Source organism: Toxorhynchites rutilus, chromosome 3, assembly GCF_029784135.1.
Source record: "Toxorhynchites rutilus septentrionalis strain SRP chromosome 3, ASM2978413v1, whole genome shotgun sequence".
Classification (NCBI taxonomy): domain Eukaryota; kingdom Metazoa; phylum Arthropoda; class Insecta; order Diptera; family Culicidae; genus Toxorhynchites; species Toxorhynchites rutilus.
In genome coordinates this window covers 188,266,996-188,286,209 of record NC_073746.1, presented here as the reverse complement: position 1 = coordinate 188,286,209, position 19,214 = coordinate 188,266,996, and the positions used below count along the sequence as shown (strand labels likewise).

Here is a 19,214-nt window from a genome sequence, read left to right as displayed (position 1 = left end):
AAAATTATAACATGAAACAACTTCATGATACATTAAAGATGTGTCACAGGTCAAAGGATGAATACATTAGAATGGCAAAAAAATTATCTTTGAATTTCCAAACGGGACTTTTTTAAAAATGTTGATTCCCACGAAAAACTACACTATGCAAAAAGCTCGCTTCATTTACTAGAGTCACACAGCCGTCAAAGTTGAATGTTTTAAAAAACCAAAAACCACTCAAGAACACGTTTTTTCAGAGTCCATTTTCGACAAAAAAATTTTTTTTTTCGTGCAATTTGAAGACATTCGGCATCATTTTTTTTGCAAATCCCGATTTCGAATCATGTAAATAATGATTTGGTGACCCTGAAAAGGGCCGTTATGTTTAGTTGTTGGGTATTGTTTGTTCACTCCACCAGTGTTTACCGAGTGGTGATAACAGGAAGATGGTAAACTGACGTTGGATGGTGCGAATCCGATAAAAGATACCGAAGTGGAACGATTTTGAGAAAACTGCCCTCTGTGATCCTAGACGGGATGCCTCCTGTGTTATGTATGGATGACATCAAGAAAGAAACTCAACAATGTAAATAATAAATAGTTACCAATACCGAACACAATTATAATTTTTTTTCATCAGTATAAACATGTTTCTTTAACGCTCTACAGCCCAAGCCCGCCTTTAGACGGGCTTCGCGGATTCTCTTGTCAAATTATTCTGACATTATTTTCAATGTTCACCCCCACTAGAACGTCTTTATACTATCACACATACACATTGCTTTTATGCTGGCAGCTTTATGCTAGAAGTATTTTATGTTGAAAGTCGGAAATTGGAATAAAAGTGGAGTAGGTTTTTTTTTAGATAAATAAAAAACTTGGGCGGTAGAGGGTTAATATAGAGAAAACATATTTGAAATGGAAAAGGTAATTTTCTTTTATTATTTATACTTTCTGAGTGTTTATTCAACCAAATGCGAGTTTTAATTGAACTAACAACACCTAATTATATACGTAGAGCAGAAAATAAAATTTCTAATATTTCTTCATTTTCGTATTTCGTATATTTTTCTCGCCGTATAAACTTTTCTTGGGTGAAAATGAACACAACAAAACAGACAGTTTAAACCAAACGACCCGTTCTCAAGCGGGAACACACCCTGGTTTCTATTTATGAAGTCATTTTTAACACAACTGCTACCATATATAATTTTGCATTTACACTTGTGCTAAATTTTTCACAATGCAATGCGGTCATTGATATGACATTTCACGAATCAACCAACATTAAAGTTTAAATTTTAAATTTTATTTTCTAGAATTAATCGTATCAATCAACTTACTTGCAATATAAAAATGCCCTCGACTTGCATGTATTTGCAATGCCGATTTCCCCCAGGCAGCTTGGTTTTGATGCCTCTGTTAGGGAACACATTTGGGAAGGAACAAAAGTTCCCCCTACTTTCCTGTATATGCAATGCTGATTTCCCCCAGGCAGCTTGGTTTTGATGTCTCTGTTAGGGAATACTTTGCGGTATGAACAAAAACTTCCTCTAATTTCATGTATTTGCAGTGCAGATTTCCCCCAGTCAGCTTGTTTTGATGTCTCTGTGAGGGACCCGCCCCATGTGTCGTCAATTTCGACCAATCAGAAGTGGGTATTTCTGTTAGGATAGGGGTTAAAATTTTTCAATTGTTCGATAGTTAGTTTCATGACATATATTATTTTCTTCAATACACAAAATTGCCATGGAGTGCCAAAATCGATTGACGCAAAAATTTCATCAATCCATCGTGAAATGACTGAGCAATAGGCGTTTGAAATTGGACAATTTTCACGATGTGCTCGATTGGCGATTTTCAATTTGTACCCCAATATGTTCCCGAAAGACGTAATCCTACGTCAAAATCGGACTGCTTTAATTAGGCGGTACAAAAAGGGACCGGGCTAAAAACAAACCAGGAAAACACACACGAACACGCGTATAAACGTCTAATCAGTGAGATGACATTTCTCTGAATGGAATTTTGTTTTCTTCCACTATCAGTTGATCGAAAATGCGTATGAATATTTCGTGTGTTCATTCTCAGTGAGACAGTGAAACGAATGAGTATGAGAAATAATGCAAAAACTAAATGTTCAACATGACGGAGTATCGGTTGCATGCATGTTAGTTCGGTTCATTTCTTTCCGGAAGCTGCCGGAAGTCCGCTTTGACGTAAGTCTCATCATTCATTATGAGACAATGAGGCTACGTCAGCGTCTGGGTGTACAACTCCCGGGCCCGTGATTTTCCCCGCGTATTTGGAGCCTTCTGCACTTTGTATGTATGCAGTCCCTCCCGCTCCTTGGCTTTCTGAACGAAAAACTTGGATAGGTTCATTTGTTTGGCCACATCCCTGACCGTAGCATTGGGATTCCACTTAAACGCTTTCACGACACGCTTGTGATCCTGGTCACTAATAGAAAATTCATTATGACCACATTTCTCCATTCGTTCGATACTCAGAGTTTCGTCATAACGTTTAATCACACGACTCGATTCCGATTTGTTTTCCGATGTCCCGATGAGAGAGTTCAGGATTTTCCATCAATTCGCGACGTTGTTTTTCGGGTGACGCATTTTTTCCAATTTTAGAAAAACTGACAGCGATGAAAAACAATGTAAACAATACACTCGAAACTACTTCTACCGATATTTTCGAGAGAAAATACCCGATGGGTAATTTCAACAGCGTTTTTTTCCGTAATGCAATTTGACACGCAATTTGACAAATAATTTATTTATATTAGGCTGTCAAAAAAGTCCTGCGGTATTTTTTTTTGAATTTTCATTTGTTCATAAAATTAGTTACATTCATCTGTTTTAAGTCAAATATGCGCCGTTTTGTTCGATGACTTGTTCCCAACGAGATGCCAACTTCATAATACCCCTGTTATAGAAGCTCGCTTCCTTATTGGCAAAAACTCGGATAGCCAATTTTCACAGGTCTTTTTTGTGGCTAACTTCTGACTACCTAGCTCGTTCGCCATGGACAAAAACAGGTGGTAGTCACTTGGTGCAAGGTCCGGACTATACGGCGGATGCAAAAGAACCTCCCATCCGAGCTCCCGGAGCTTCTGGCGCGTCACCAAAGAAGTGTGTGGCCTGGCGTAGTCCTGATGGAAGACAATGCGGCCTATGTTTATCAAAGATGGCCTCTTCTTCATGAGTGCTACCTTCAAGCGGTCCAGTTGTTGGCAGTACAGGTCCGAATTGAGCGTTTGGCCATAGGGAAGCATTCCTTGACAATCCCACCAAACACACAGCAGCTTCCTGGCCGTTAATGAGGGCTTGGCCACCGTCTGAGCCGCTTCAGCGGGCTTCGACCACGACCGTTTGCGCTTCACGTTGTCGTAAGTGACCCACTTTTCATCGCCAGTCACCATCCACTTCAGAAACGGGTCGATTTTGTTGCGATTCACATGCGTCGATACGGTCAAAGATGTTTTTTTGCGCCAACGTGTGTGGCACCCATCCATCGAGCTTCTTTGTGAATCCAAGCTTCTTCAAATGGTTAATAACGGTTTGATGATTTATCCCCAGCTCTTGGCCGATGCTACGGCTGCTACTATGCCGGTCTTTCTCGGCTAATTCAGCGATTTTGTCGCAATTTTCGACGACAGGCCTTCCGGAGCGTGGCGCATCTTCGACGACCTCTACACCAGAACGAAAACGTTGAACCCATCGTTGTGCGGTGGAAATGGAAACTGTCTCGGGTCCATAAACTGCACAAATTTTATTGGCAGCTTGAGATGCATTTTTGCCTTTGTCATAGTAGTACTGTAAAATATGTCGGATTTTCTCTTTATTTTGCTCCATATTTGCGACACTATAACTCACGAACGACTTAACCAAACAAAACACTGTCAAGGACTATATTATAGCGCGCAAAAATACCTTTCCAACAAGCTATAGTATGACTCGATACAATGAATACAACTAGAACTACGCGCTTACAACGACACCTCGCAGAAATACCGCAGGACTTTTTTGACAGCCTAATACTTGCTGATGATAATTTCACCCAAATCGGTTCACTAAAATCTGAGATAAACGTACCACTAGCTAAAGAACATGGATTCGAGAGAAACGCGTTTGAAGGTTCGTACAGCAATTTTTTTCCCAGAGGTTATCCCATAATTTTTGCTGTAACTTTTTAACGCGATGAAATATCGTGAAATACTTTCGGCACAACATTTCTGACGGTATAGGCCTCCTCCAAAGAAAATTTCGACTGTCCAGAGTAAGTTCTCCCCTTAATGGCGGTGTAAACAAATTAAATGATAGATCGCGCTCAAAATTGACATTATTACCATCACCACCATATATTTTTCAAGTGACAGGCGAGATTTAGAAATCCTGATTCAAATTTCAATAACAGCGGAAGCTCCAAACACTGGGAATTATTCATATCAAAAATCGAAAAATCGAAAAATCGAATAATAACGAATTTTTGTGATTTTTTTTTCTCGGATGTTGAAATTAAAGTTGGGCGTTGGGACATTTTGGTGGTTTGGTAAGGTATTTGTCTTTATTGATTCATCATTTGACATCAAGGTCTTTATGAGAGTAACTTATTATTATTATTATATTTGAAGATGTTTTTTTGTGCAATTTAGTGCTTATTATGCTGTGGAAAGAAGAATAAGAAGCGTATATCTTCTTAAAAGAATTTCTCTTAATAAACAACACCTCAACTTTTTCTTCCAAAAATCGAATTCGAAACGCTGAAATGCCCCAGAGACAAGAATGACGAAAAAATCTGAATAAGGTAAATGATTTTGGCTTGTCCAGTCGAAAATGTGATCATGGTTTGTCCATTGTTTTTAATGCTCTAGTTCAGCGCACCTGTGTCAAATTAGGTATTCGAATATTTTAAAACATATAAATAATATTGTCTTCTTCATGATTTACAGTAGTTATATAGTATATTTTTACGGATTCACATATTTCAAAGGATTATAAGATCCACATTCTATTGGTGTCAATGCGCCCCTCACTTGAGCTAACTTTTAATCAACCAACAGATGATTATTTGGCACGTATTTAGACCATTTCTGGATTATAACACTTACAAATATTGTAAACATTATTCTTGCACATCATTTTATCAGATTTACATAGCTGAACCATTAAATTAACGCATTTTAATGAACACAATTCTGATCATGAGTTGTCCAATTCAATAATGTTGTTTTGTCCATATGATTTCTATGGCAACCGCTTGGAGTGCTGCAGTTTGTTTATTGTGTCCTTCGCGTATAGCAGAAATAAAGTTTCTCTATGTTGAGTGTCTTGAAGTGAACACTTTTAAAATGCCCAAGAAAATACGATATTCTGAAGAAAGCCTAAATTATGAATGGATCAATATGATGACAGTAAACTCAAGCAATGATAAATGAAACATCTACTTGAGAATTCGAATGTTTATATTAAAAAATGGTGATTTCTAAAACCGGACAAACCATGATCATTTTTTGGACAAACCATGATCAAAGGTGGTGAAACCATGATCATAATTTCTCTTTGAGGAAAATCGTTAAAAAACATAAAAATTTGAATAATTTCAACGCCTTATGGCAGTATTAGCAACTAGAGACTTGGGGCTTTTCAACAAACCCAAACTCGTATCGATTATATGTGTTTTTCATGAATAAAAATCGATTTCCATTTACTAGTTGCGTAAAAATACCCCAAATTGGACAAATCAAGATCATTTACCCTATATTCGATGAGATGAAAATTATACGCCTCCTTTATTTCACGGCCTGATGCGATAAGATTTTGCTATATTATCGAATTATCTATCATAACTATTGCTAATGTGGCATGTTGCTTCATCTTGTTGGAGAGGAATGTCATCATCATCGATATAATTTTGGAACACTATGTGAAAATGCTCGCTACTAACGGTAATTGTATCAATTTGATAAAGTACGGCTCGATAATACTCCCATATCAACATGCACACCAATCCGTATATTTTAGTGGGTATATTGATAATTCAATAATCAATTGTGGGTTTCAGTTTTGAGCTATCGAAATCCTACTATCCCTATTGGGACGCACTGTATAAGTCAGAATATTTTGAAAATGATTTTGAATGATTTACTGTTGTCAACACATAGTTGCCAAAGGAAAAAAATATTAATCAGAAAAAGTAAACGTTTTTTCATCCATGTTTAACAGTTCGGCTGAAAAGTTCATAAGGTTGACGTCTAGATGGCGCCTCTTGCAAAAATTTACTTGACTATCACAAAGCACCATCTTTCAATGGATACGTGTCAAAATTTGACAGCAATTAGTCGATTGGTTCGTGAGTTACAGCATTGAGAGCGAAGCAACTTTTGTTATTGTGAAAAAAAATGGAAAAATCACAAATCAATGAAAACGATGGCAATGTTGCATGAATTGGGCTTCGAATTGCTTCTACATCCACTGTATTTTCCAGATCTGGCCCCAGCGACTATTTTCTGTTCGTAGACCTGAAGAGAATGCTCGCTGGCAAGAAATTTAAAACCGATGATGAAGTGATTACCGAAAGTGAGGCCTATTTTGGAAAAACCGAAAAAGCTATACCTATAAAAATGGTATCGAAAAGTTTCAAAATCGCTATAATCGCTGTATCGCCCTCGAAGGCATTTATGTTGAATAATGAAACTGTATTTTGCAAAGAAAATAGTTTTACTGTGTTACCTTATAAACTTTTCAGCCGTTACTGTTACAATAAGCTCATGCATATATGAATGAAAAATGTGAGAATACTCAATGGAGAGTCCTGAATAAATATTTTTCCTAACTTTTCAGAAGTTATCCATGGAAACACTCGGATGTTTTATTGCGGACTGCTTACAGCGTTTATCACCACAATGTTTAGAGTAAATTGGCTAAAGATAGTGTGTTACTTTGATTTATCTTCTTCTCTGAATTACTTCAGATGATGCAATAAATTTCACCTGAAGTACTGCTCTTCAGTCATCTTATTTTGTGCGAGACTAATTTCGTACGGCTGTACCAGATGTGATGAGATACGTGAATACGATGACGTTTAAAGTTAAATCAAGTCGGAGTGATTGATGGTGCACTGCAAATTACAATGCCCGGAAGCAATGGAATACTTTAGCGTGCTGATGGCATTCGTTTTTCATTTTTAATGTATAAACATGTTGCAATCACTTCATTTGTTTTCGTCTAATTAGAAAAGCACATGTAAGTGCGACTTGATCTTTGTTCATTTCAAGCCATTAACGAATGCTCTAAAACGCAAATCTATATTTGAAAGTTATCATAAAACTGCATGTACTACTGTCTATCTACGAGATACGATTTTTCACTCATCAAAACTCCACTCTGTAACTCTGAAGAGTTATACAATTGAGTGAAATGAAACTTTCCACATTGTTGTACATCCCCTACGATTACAGATTGAACAATCTCAAGTGCGCAAATGGTTTTCGGTGTTATATTCTGATATGAACAGACGGACGAACATGCTAAGCGTTAAAATATATGTATACCTGTGAACTTAATCCAAATTAATCGTGTCTTTTGACAAGAGTAATGATCAAGACATCAACAACTGCAGCAAACGCACATATTTATCCTCGTGCATGGTGGTGTCGAATGGCCGGTGTTAATGGGCCATGTATAAGGCTCCGGTGTTATTTTACGAGCTTATAATTGCTCACTGATTGAGTGCAGCGAGGGAAGTGAGTGCTACTCCGCTAAGAGATTACATAAATTTGCATAAGCCGACGACTGTCATCTTCCATTCTTCTGCTGTGTAGTGGACCGGTGGACCAGTGGATGATCGTGGAAAAGCGGACTGAGAGCTTGGAGTATAACTACCCTCGACCTACACCACAGTGGCAGTGACAGAGATTCATTTTCATATAAAATTAATGAGAAGCATAACAAACATCACGCGTGTTCAACCATTTATCATGATCTGGATCCCATTTCAGCAGGAAAATGATTGGAATTGTTGTGGAATAAAATGAGCACCGTTTCATGGATAGTTTTGGTGATACTGACATTTGCTAAAGTGAGGTAAGTTACAACAAAATTTTAAAACAAAATATAGCACTAATAAAAATACGTATAAAATCGATAAGAAAAGAGAATATCAAATTTTCCAATGACATAGATCTCTCGATTATATTACATATGGGGTAAAACTCATAGCGTTAATTTTTGGTTTTTGTGAAAATGGATTGATTTAAGTCATTCATGCATCATTGTCTCCGATGAATCCAATGTTCCGCCTTTTCACCAAGTTTTTGAATGAAATGTGTTATTGAGTTTGTGATATACATTTCAAAGTTCTTAGCAATACAAAGAGGTTTTGATTAGCTACCTGTAAATTCTGTAGAAAAACAATGTTGCCTCGGAAATGGCAATAGATGTTTTTCACTCACAGTTTCATGAGTGCCAAGGATTTTATTTCACCCGTTGCAACTGCAGATTACTCACTAATTCGAATGTTTTTTGGCGCATTCTAATTTAAATACGACTGTGTGGAGGAAGGGTGGTAAAGACGGGCACCTTAAGTAAAATTGTTTTTTTTCGTGGTTTTCACAAAAAAATATACAGCTATCTCACTACAAATTGCTAGTGTAAGTCTCTTTTTATAATAAAATTTGTTATTGAGGCAGAAACTTTGCAAAATAAATGTGTCCGGCATCTTTCAAAAAATAAGAATGAGTCGGGAAGTCGGACACTTGAAGGGAGAGATGGATATCTGGGGAGGGAAAGATGGACACTAACTGAAAAGTTATATTTTGAAATTCAAGTTGATGTACTCAATAAATGGAAACAGGCCTTAAAAATAATTATACAAAATAGCTTGACTAAAATCACCTAGAAGGGCCTTGTAATTTTGACCATTTTTTAAAATCTAAATTAGCTTCTATCTTCCAGAATGATATATTCGGATTGCGTTTTATGAAATCGCTAAGCCATTCATCTGAGTTGATTCATTTCAGTCATCTGACCCATCTGAGATGGTTTATTGGGCGAATGCTTCAGTCCGTTTTTTCCGCCAGTTCGAAAGCTAATTTTCTGGCTTCCGTCATGGCCTTCCCGTAGAATCTAGGCTAAGGATTATCGCACTAGTTCATGTTCCTACTGCTGACTAAAAACTGTCGAAAGTGGTCCTAGCTGTGGTGAAATATTGGAATTTTAGAGGTGCCGTATGATTGTTGCTCTTGGAATGTTGGACTCCAACGTAGCGGGGAACCCTTCCCTAACAGCCTCTTCCATCCGATGGTTTGTTCATAACTTCCAGTTATGAAGCTTCCTTTCGATTCATCACTGGTTACGATGTGATGCAATTGCCATTTTTTTCTTCTCAACGAGCAAAACCGTTGTGTATGATAACAACATTAGAAAATGCAACTGGTGCAAGATTGTGATTTGAGATCTCAAATGGCAAATGGATTTTTTTATAACCAATTTTTTTATAACGAGCGGAACATAAAGTTCAAAATCTCCACAGAACAAGTGTATGGCAAAATGGGAATGCCATCAATTTTCATCAATTCAAACCATTTACAGACTAGGCGAATTTTATATACAGCCCTTCCATGCCAAACCGATATAGTGGTTCTCAGAATTTCATGAAAAGTGGCAGTTTTGTTCCTTTTCGCATTTCGATTTTTGGGTGGCCCGAAAAATCCGTTTTTTCCACTTATTTCAAAAAATGACTTTTTTCAAAAAACTTTTGGACTATTGAACCGATTTAGTTTTTCTCCTTTTCGCAAAATATTGTCTTCATGCGCATCTTTTTAGGAAAAATATTATACTTGCGAGAAATTGAATTTTGTTGTCGTAATTATTAATTGTATATGTTTTTGTTGTATACATGGCTTCGCATTAGAGGGCGTTATATTTTTTAATAATTTTTCGTGAAAGCTGAGATAAAAAAAAATAGAGCATATCCAAAATCCAGAGAAGTGATTTTTGTCGTTCTTGAGTTTCAGGTATTTCTAAAAGTTAACAGTTGGTTAAAAAAACATTTTTTTCCGAATTGGCCTTTTAAAAAAAATCCTAACTTTTGAACCACTGGACAGAAATATGCGTGATGCGTGATAGCATGCGCTGCCATAGCTACTTTTAACATTGTGACGTCATTATTTGTGTTTACATTCAATTGCCTTCCACATTCAATATTTTTTACAAAATGGATTAGCTCATTGGGTTCAATTTGATATGTCAATTATCCTAATCGGTCTAGTATTTAAAAAGTTATCAATTTTTGAAAAAGTTGTTTTTGGAAAAAAAGGAAAAATGGGGTTTCGAACCATTTGAACCAATTGAAAAATCATAACTTAAAAACGTCAAAAATCACATCTCTGATTTTTGGATACGGATATGCGCCCTCTAGTCCAAAGCCATGAATACAAAAAAAAACAATCAAAAATTACGAGAACAAATTTCAAAATTTTTGCAAATATGAAGTAAAAAAATAAAAAAATGTCAGCTTATTGGCTTTAATTTGATATTTCGATCTTCTGAATCGGTCTGGAAGTTCCAAAGTTATGAATTTAAAAAAATAGTAATTTTTGGAAAAAAAGTGGAAAAAAATGATTTTTCGACCCACCCTAAAAGTGAAATGTGAAATGTGCCATCCCATGCCTAACCGATTTATTGGTTCTCAGAATTCCGTGAAAAGCCGTAGTTTTCTTCCTTATCGCGAAATATTAAGGCGGGATTCCATCTATTCGATTTGATGCATGCTACAAGTCTATGCTTCTTGCTTATTAGGATGTATCACTTTACGACGACATGTTCGACAATATTGGAACAACTATGTCATCATATCATAATTCACCAGAATAATGGAACAACCAAATTATTGATTACAAAAACAATAACATCAAGACATATGTTGGAGCAGTGCGCGATCGCACACTACTGTATAGTAATAGAAGTGGAAACAAAATTTAAAAAAAACCTGCAAGTATCATATCCATTATTGTTTACATTTGACTTGTAGCATGTATCATATTGAATAGGTGTGGAGGCGATCTGGCGTAGTGGTAACATCCATGCCTCTCACGCTGAAGGTCACGAGTTCAATTCTCACTCCCGACATTCTTCCAAAAATGGAAGTAAAAAGTGACGAACCAGCCAAATGAGTTGAAAATCACTATAATACAGATAAAAAAAAAAAATATATTGAATAGGTCGAATTCCGCCTTTAGAGTCGTATTTTTTAATTTTTTTATTAGGGTGACCATTTCCATGGTGGACCGAAAACTCGATTTTTCCCCTTCTTTACAAAAGTTACTTTTTTTTCGAAAATTAATGACTTTTGAACTACTGAACCGATTTTGACGATCAACATATCAAATTGAAGTCAAATAGCTAGTTTTTTTTAACAAAATACAATACAATACAATGGATTTTGTTCTTGTAATTATTGATTGTATTTGTTTTTCATTGTTTACATGAATTCGGGACCAATTCAGAGAGGGGTTATTTTCTGTTCTTGAGTTATGATTTTTTCAAAATTAACCGATGGTCCAAAAAATAATTTTTCCCCTTTTTCCAAAAATGACTTTTTTTTTAAAACTCAAAACTTTTGAACTGCTGGGCCGATTCAAATGATTGATATATCAATTTGAAGCCAATGAGTTAGTCTTCTTTTAAAAAAAATACCAAAAAATGGATTTTTCGTGGATTTGCCCACTTTTGTGGGCAATAAAAAATTAAAAAAAAACCAGTTTAAAAGTTTGCAATAAAGAACAAAATTACCACTTATCACGAAAATTTGAGAACCACTATATCGGTTTGGCATGGAATGGCTGACATCATTTCAAACAAATCTGAATTTGTATCAGTTCAACGACGATTCGTGAGATACGCACTTCGTAGTTTGCCGTGGACAGACCCCTTCCGACTACCGAGTTACGAGAGTCGTTGTCAGCTGATCGACTTGGAATCTCTGTCGGTTCGTAGAGACACAGCCAGAGCTTTGCTGATAGCTGATGTTTTGCAAGGATGCATCGACTGTCCCGTTCTCTTGGAAAACATCAACATCAACGTTTGACCTCGAGCTCTCCGGAATAATGCGATGCTACGATTGCCCGTACAACGCACGAGTTATAGCATGTTTGGTGGATTCAACGGTTTGCAGAGACTTTTTAACAGTATAGCCAGGCTGTTCGACTTTCATCTATCCCGAAAGCTTCTTCGTCGGAGATTTAGTTATTTCTTTAAGGAACAGATTTCCATGTGATTATTGTTTTATGTGATGACTTTTTTTGTAATGCATTATTCGTGTTTAGATTTAAGCTACATCATTAGGGCCTTCACAGCCTGTTGATTTTTTTTTTCCCAAAATATATTTTTTATTAAGGCACATGTGGCGTTAGCCTGACGGGGCCGGGAGTCCAATATTTTGACAATTTTTGTCTTACAACTATGTTAGTAATATGTAACCGATTACTCGCGGTTGGCTCGAGGTTAGTATTACAAGTGTTCTCATAATTGGTATGTTGCAGTCTTCGATGCTCTGTACGTGTGCCCGACACGGGATACTTCCTATTGGGATGCAGCTGACCATTAATCAGCAACGCTCCCTAGTCTGTACCCCATATCTAGCGTGGTGCGTCTTTCTCGACTCGAGGAATCCAGGATAGAATGGTCACTAGCCGGCGCAATCATCAGCTCGTGTAGAGTTGTCATGAGCGGTACAACCTTTGGCTCTTGTTGAATGATCAGTGGACTGCACAACCTTCGGCCCGTGCATCTGTAAAGAGTGTGTGTATGTATTGCCGCGACTAAGTAAAAGTTTATCGATCGGATAGGAGGGATATGAAACGGGGACACAACGAAGGAAACATCATTAAACGTTGACATCGGCGTTTCTGAGGAACAGGTATAGATGAAGCAGAAGATCAGGATCCCGGCTACCTAAGATATCCCGGACAGGGATATCCGATTGTCTGCCTTTTGCTCTCAGTGCTCTAGAGAGCTGAGAGCGAGCAGCATGGAACCGGATACACGACCAGACAACATGCTCGATGTCGTGGTAGCCATCGCCACAATCACAAAGATTGTTTGCTGCGAGCCCAATGCGATAGAGATGCGCGTTTAGGTTGTAGTGATTGGACATAAGCCGAGATATCACGCGAATGAATTCACGACCTACATTCAATCCCTTGAACCATGCACTCGTCGAGACCTTAAGGATAATCGTGTGTAACCAACGACCGAACTCATCTTCACTCCACATGCGCTGCCAACTATCGAGTGTGTCCTGACGAGGAATGTGAAAAAATTCATTATAGGCAATTTGCCTTTCAAAAAGTGTGCCTTCTGAAGCGCCCACCTTAGCTAGCGAGTCCGCTTTCTCATTCCCCGGAATCGAGCAATGAGAGGGAACCCATGCTAAGGTAATCTTGAATAATTTTTCGACCAAAACACTCAATAGTTGTCTTATTCTTGTTAGGAAATAAGATGAGCGTTTATCAACTTTCTGAGCTGAGCTGAGCTGAGACTGTCTGAAAAAATAAAATAATGGTCGATGGGCAGTGTTTCAATGATCCCTAGAGCATAGTATATCGCACCCATTTCTGCGACATACACGGAACAAGGAGCCTGTTGATGAATTGACTAATAATAATAATAATAATAAATAGTTAAGCCTGGTGCACGTGTCTCGTAGTTCCCATTGCGACCTTCAGCCTCTGCCCAGGAACTCCGATCCCTACCTTCACGAGGTACTAGCTGAGATGCGAGCAACCCTTGGAAAGATCGGGTAACCAACCCCGGTGGGACCTTGGGTCGTATGCAAACAGGGAAGGGGGACTAGTGTAGCGTCTGTTCTCCATGTTAGGAGCGGCCCACAACAGCGTCTGTATTCCAGGTTAGGAACGGCTGAGATACCGTCCTTCAGGCAGGTTGAGGACTCTAAGAAGCAACCTGTGCCAACCCGTGTTTTCCCGGGAAAAGGAAAACTACCAATAATGCAATTGAGAAATCGGAGAATTATAGTAATGCGATCGCCTGAGGAGGGCCCCCGGACTGGAGCTGGTCCTGGAACGGGCGTACATGCGAGCGGCCAGCGGCTAGAGGAATTGGTGCAAGAGCGGACCCCTAGTCATCGGGCTCAGCCCGTAAACCGAACGCTAAACAGAACCCGCAGCACAAGAAATCACAATGGCAATGCTGCACCTGCAAATGATGCTGCGATTGGACGACGTCAGTCGCTCACATTGACAGGCCGCCAACGGCAACGAATCATGTGGACGAGAGAGATGAATGAATTCGTGATTCGTTGCTATTATGTCTGCACAAGATTGGAGACGGACATGTCCGGCAGACCAAGAATGCTGGAAATGTTCAACGAGCAGTTCCCACGATTTGCCGGCCAACTAGATCGGAATAAGCTCTACACACGGAGACGAGCGATTTTGTCACACAACATGCTGTCCCCGGCTGAAATAGAGGCCATCAAGTTGGAAGTGCAACGAGAACTGCGTAGAGAGAGTGGAAGATCGAGCGATAATATGTCGAGAAGGAGCTCTGCTAGGCTGAGTGCATCGTTCGCTAGTGAAAGGCGCGAATCTATTGCACCACCACCGGATCCAGTGGATGAGCCTAGAGGACAAGAGCCGGCAGAGGATCAACAACGAGGTCAATTAAAGAACGAATTGGCTTTCCACATGGATGCAGCAGTGACCCAGTTTTACGGAATGGACCCCTTAACCCGACACAAGATTCCGAAGTTGCAGTATTCCCACCGACTAACGAGTGCCGTCCAAGTACTCGACCAGGAAGTACTACCTGTGTACCTGGAAGTGGTAGAGAATCTAGAGGAGCTGCAATTTATCGTTTATTGTGGAACTGTAGCTGTTGTACGGACGTTAGGAATGCGCACCTTTCACCAAGACGATAGACAGAACCGCGTACTCTCCAAAAAACCGAAACCTGCTTGGATGAGACGCCTGGAAGGTCGTATCCAAACGCTCCGAGTAAAAATCGGTCGACTAACGCAGTACAAGAGGGGAAGTCGATCGCGAAAGCTGATTCGTGGAGTTGCTGAAATTGTGAAGCCGGCAGAGCTCTCTGATCTTAATGAAAACCGCATCATTGAGATCCTCGACACCCATGTACAACGGTTGAGTGCTCTATCAAAAAGGTTAAGACGTTATACGGAATGTACGAAAAGGCATGCGGATAATCGTATGTTCAGTATGAACGAAAGGGAGTTCTACAGCCGCATCAAAAAGAAACGCAATAATTACGATGGTGGTCTTCCTGAGATTGACGAAGTTACCCAGTTTTGGTCAGGCTTATGGGAGAACCCTATTCAACACCGAAGTAACAGGATGTGGCTGGCAGAAGAAGAGGAATATGGAAACGGACTTGAAGCAATGCCTGCCGTTATGGTAACCGCCCATGATATCAACGAAGCCATTCGATATTCCAGGAATTGGGCTGCGCCAGGACCAGATTTCGTGCACAATTTCTGGTACAAAAAGTTTTCTTCAACTCATGGGCGAATGGCAGAGTGCTTCAATAAGGTATTAGAAAATCCCCAAACAACACCGGAGTTCGTGACCAGGGGAATTACTCATCTGATGCCAAAGGATCAAGACACAGCGAATGCGGCGAAGTACAGGCCAATAACATGTCTAACGAGCCTGTACAAGCTACTTACGTCGGTGATTAATAAAAAGATACAAAACCATTGCGAAGTTAGCGAAATATTAACAGAAGAACAGAAAGGCTGTAAACAGAACACGCGGGGCTGCAAAGATCAAGTCGTTATCGATGCAGTCATCGTCGGACAAGCAAGCCGAAACAGAAGGAACCTGAGTATGGCGTACATTGACTATAAAAAAGCATACGACTCAGTACCGCATACGTACCTGATAAAGGTACTAAAAATGTACAAGATACATGATGGCGTCATCAGGTTTATGGAACACGCAATGGTAAACTGGAGCACCTCGCTTAGTATCACCGACGGAACAACTATGTTGAGATCCAGAACTCTCAATATTCGCAGGGGAATATTCCAAGGTGACACATTCAGTCCTTTGTGGTTTTGCCTTGCGATGAACCCCTTGAGCAGAGCACTCAACCGAAGCAGCCATGGCTACCATATCAACAGAACAACGACAATAAACCATACCTTCTATATGGACGACTTGAAACTGTTTGCGGAATCAACAGAAGCGCTACATAGTCTTCTACAGTGTGTTAGCGACTTTAGTTCCGATGTGCGGATGGAACTCGGAATCGAAAAGTGTAAGGCAGTACAGCTCCACCGTGGACGATTGGTGGAGACTGAAGGATTCCGCATTAACGAGAGTGAAGTGATTCAAGATTTGGTGGAAGGCGAATCCTATAAGTACCTGGGATTTCTGCAATTGAAAGGGATTTGTCACACAAAAATCAAGAAGGAACTCCAGGAACAATTCTTGATCAGAATCAACCAGGTTTTGAAAACAAACCTCTGCGGCGGCAAAAAAATCAAAGCCGTCAATACGTTTGCCGTTCCTTTACTCACGTACAGTTTCGGGGTGCTGAAGTGGACGAAAACCGATTTAGAAACAATAGAAAGAGCAATGAGAGTGACGTTCACAAAGCACCGTATGCACCATCCAAAGTCGTCCATAGAAAGATTCACCTTGCCACGTGTTGAAGGAGGAAGAGGTGTCACTGACATTAGAGCGCTTTGCAGTTCCCAGATCCAGCAGTTGCGGAGTTACTTCGTGGAAAGTCAGACCCGTCACGATATCTATCGCGCTGTCTGTGAAGCGGACCGTGGATTCAGTGCCCTGCATCTGGCGCAGGAGCAGTACGAACTTAGCTGCAATTTGCAGACCATAGAAGAAAAAACAACATCATGGAAGCAAAAGGAACTTCATGGGACACCCCCCCATCGTTTAGAGCAAGCGCATATCGACAAAGTATTATCGAACACGTGGCTGGTGCGAGGTGAACTCTTTTCTGAAACAGAAGGGTTTATGGTAGCCATCCAGGACCGGATAATAGCGACCAAAAACTACCGGAAGTACATCTTGCACGAAAACGTTGTTGACTGTTGCAGAAAGTGCAATAAAGTAGGAGAGACGATAGAACACGTCATAGCCGGCTGTGGAGCGCTAGCCGAATCAGCTTATCTCAATCGTCACAACTCGGTTGCCAAGATTGTTCATCAACAGCTAGCATCAAAACGCAACTTGGTAAATCAGTTGGTACCCTACTACAAGTATATTCCGGATCCGGTTTTGGAAAATAGCTGCTACAAGTTGTACTGGGATCGCGAGATTATTACGGATGTCCGAATACCAGCTAATCGCCCTGATATTGTGGTCTACGATAAAAATAAGAAAGAAGTGCTGATAATAGACATTGCAGTACCGTTAGACCACAATCTACAATCTACGTTTGCTGCCAAGATAACCAAGTATCACGACTTGGCAGAAGAACTAAAACAAATGTGGCATTTGAAAGGCATCCGTATTATACCAGTAGTGATCTCTGCTACTGGTTTAGTTCCACACTCTCTCACGCAGTCATTGGAGGAGCTGCAAGTAACAGAGCAGCTTGCGGTTATGCAGAAAGCGGTGATTCTTGGAACGTGTAACATAGTGCGACGGTTCCTGAATCACCATAATTAGAACACGATGATTGTGCAGACACTATTATAAAGAGAAAAAAAGAAAAAAAAAAAAAAAAGATACCACAGAGCCTAATCCTCCTTTGGCATTTAAGAAGCCCGGGGGTAGGTGAATATTCCAGCTCAATGCTGAGAAGTGCCATAACTCTATATAATAACATCTTAGAGAGTGTTCGAATCTATTGGTTTGCAGATCATACAAATCCGTTCACAGCAAAAATAGTTATTCCGTTAACATTTATTCTTATAAGCGTGATCTATTTTCTGATTTGATACCCGTACCGAAAGACGTAGTCCTTCTTCAAAAAGGATGTTTTGTTTCGATGTAATCACATTTAACTTCATTGACAACTATACTGCATAAACTGCACTGCACTCTTAGACCATAGTCCGCCCCTAAACTAATTCTCAATTCAAGTTTTGGGCTAATATGTGTGTAAGCATAAGGAACTTATCCCTTACTCAATACCAGATGGTTCCCGATTGATTGAAAGCTAAGCGCAATCAATACTTAAAGAACAACCAATCTTCGATCTCATGTTATAGCAATATTTCTTACAGCTCAGTCTGTCGTTAAAAACGATGGTAACACCAATTTATCTTTCAGCAGTTTTATACTAATGTATCTCGCGCGATTTTCGATCGTATCTCCTTCCACCATATTATCAAACATAAATATTTACATTTATTACTAGTTGTGGTTATTCCTCTTTACTTTGTTTGGTTTTTGACTCTTCGTTCGTCGTTCACTGAAGAGATCGTGCTGCTACCATACATATATTATGCTGGCGTTTTTTTTCCTTTGCCTCTATAGGATACTCATTGTATGTGGGCTAACGTTTTGATTTATGGCAATCAGTAGGTACGAACTCACAGCAGGTAAGACGCAAGCACACAAGGTTATCTGTGGCGATAAGTTTGGCGCCATCGCGTTGAAGTCTCTTTTACAACAACTGTAAAGAATCATTGAGTAATTGATGTACCAATATATTAAAGATATTCATGAAATAAATGCTGGGAATACGGAATATTGGAATCTTGGTGCCTAATAGCAAGCCGTCATGCATTCACGAACATATTTTATAATTGAATAGAATAAAAATAGATTAATAATTGAACCTCTTAATGATAAAAATGTTTTATTGAAAGCCATGTTGTCTTTTTCTTACAGAGTTGCCGATTGCTTCACCTCCACGGTTCTCTGTTCAAAAATACCTGACCTTTCACCTTATCAGAAACAGTTGTGCATTGAAATGCCAGATGCGGTAGTGTCTCTGAGTGCAGGACAATTATTCGGTGCCCGGGAGTGTCAGACACAATTCAAAGGTGATTTAGCGAACGATTATGAACGGATAGAATTATTTCCATTCATTGCAAACATAGACCATTATATCGTGTTACATTCTTCTGCTAGGTCACCGCTGGAACTGTACACAAATTTGGAATAAAGACACATTTGGTCATATTATGTCGATTGGTGAGTATATAGGTATAAAATGCATAATTCTACCACACAGCAGAACTGAATTTTCTCAAAAAAACATATG

The 19,214-nt window shown here is 39.3% G+C and overlaps 1 protein-coding gene across 11 annotated transcripts in view; it reads left to right on the top strand.

Moving 5' to 3' along the window:
* Positions 1-19,214, top strand: part of LOC129777571 (protein Wnt-2) — a 64,948-nt gene that overhangs the window by 13,508 nt on the left and 32,226 nt on the right. For 4 of the 11 annotated variants that reach the window (XM_055783923.1, XM_055783922.1, XM_055783924.1 and 1 more), the window contains 3 exons: positions 7,451-8,075; positions 18,839-18,993; positions 19,082-19,144. In XM_055783923.1, the coding sequence (XP_055639898.1) occupies positions 8,023-8,075; positions 18,839-18,993; positions 19,082-19,144 (271 nt within the window). In that variant the 5' untranslated portion in view covers positions 7,451-8,022. The remainder of the gene's footprint in view (positions 1-7,450; positions 8,076-18,838; positions 18,994-19,081; positions 19,145-19,214) is intronic. The other 7 variants (XM_055783929.1, XM_055783928.1, XM_055783931.1 and 4 more) reach the window with 5 other exon arrangements.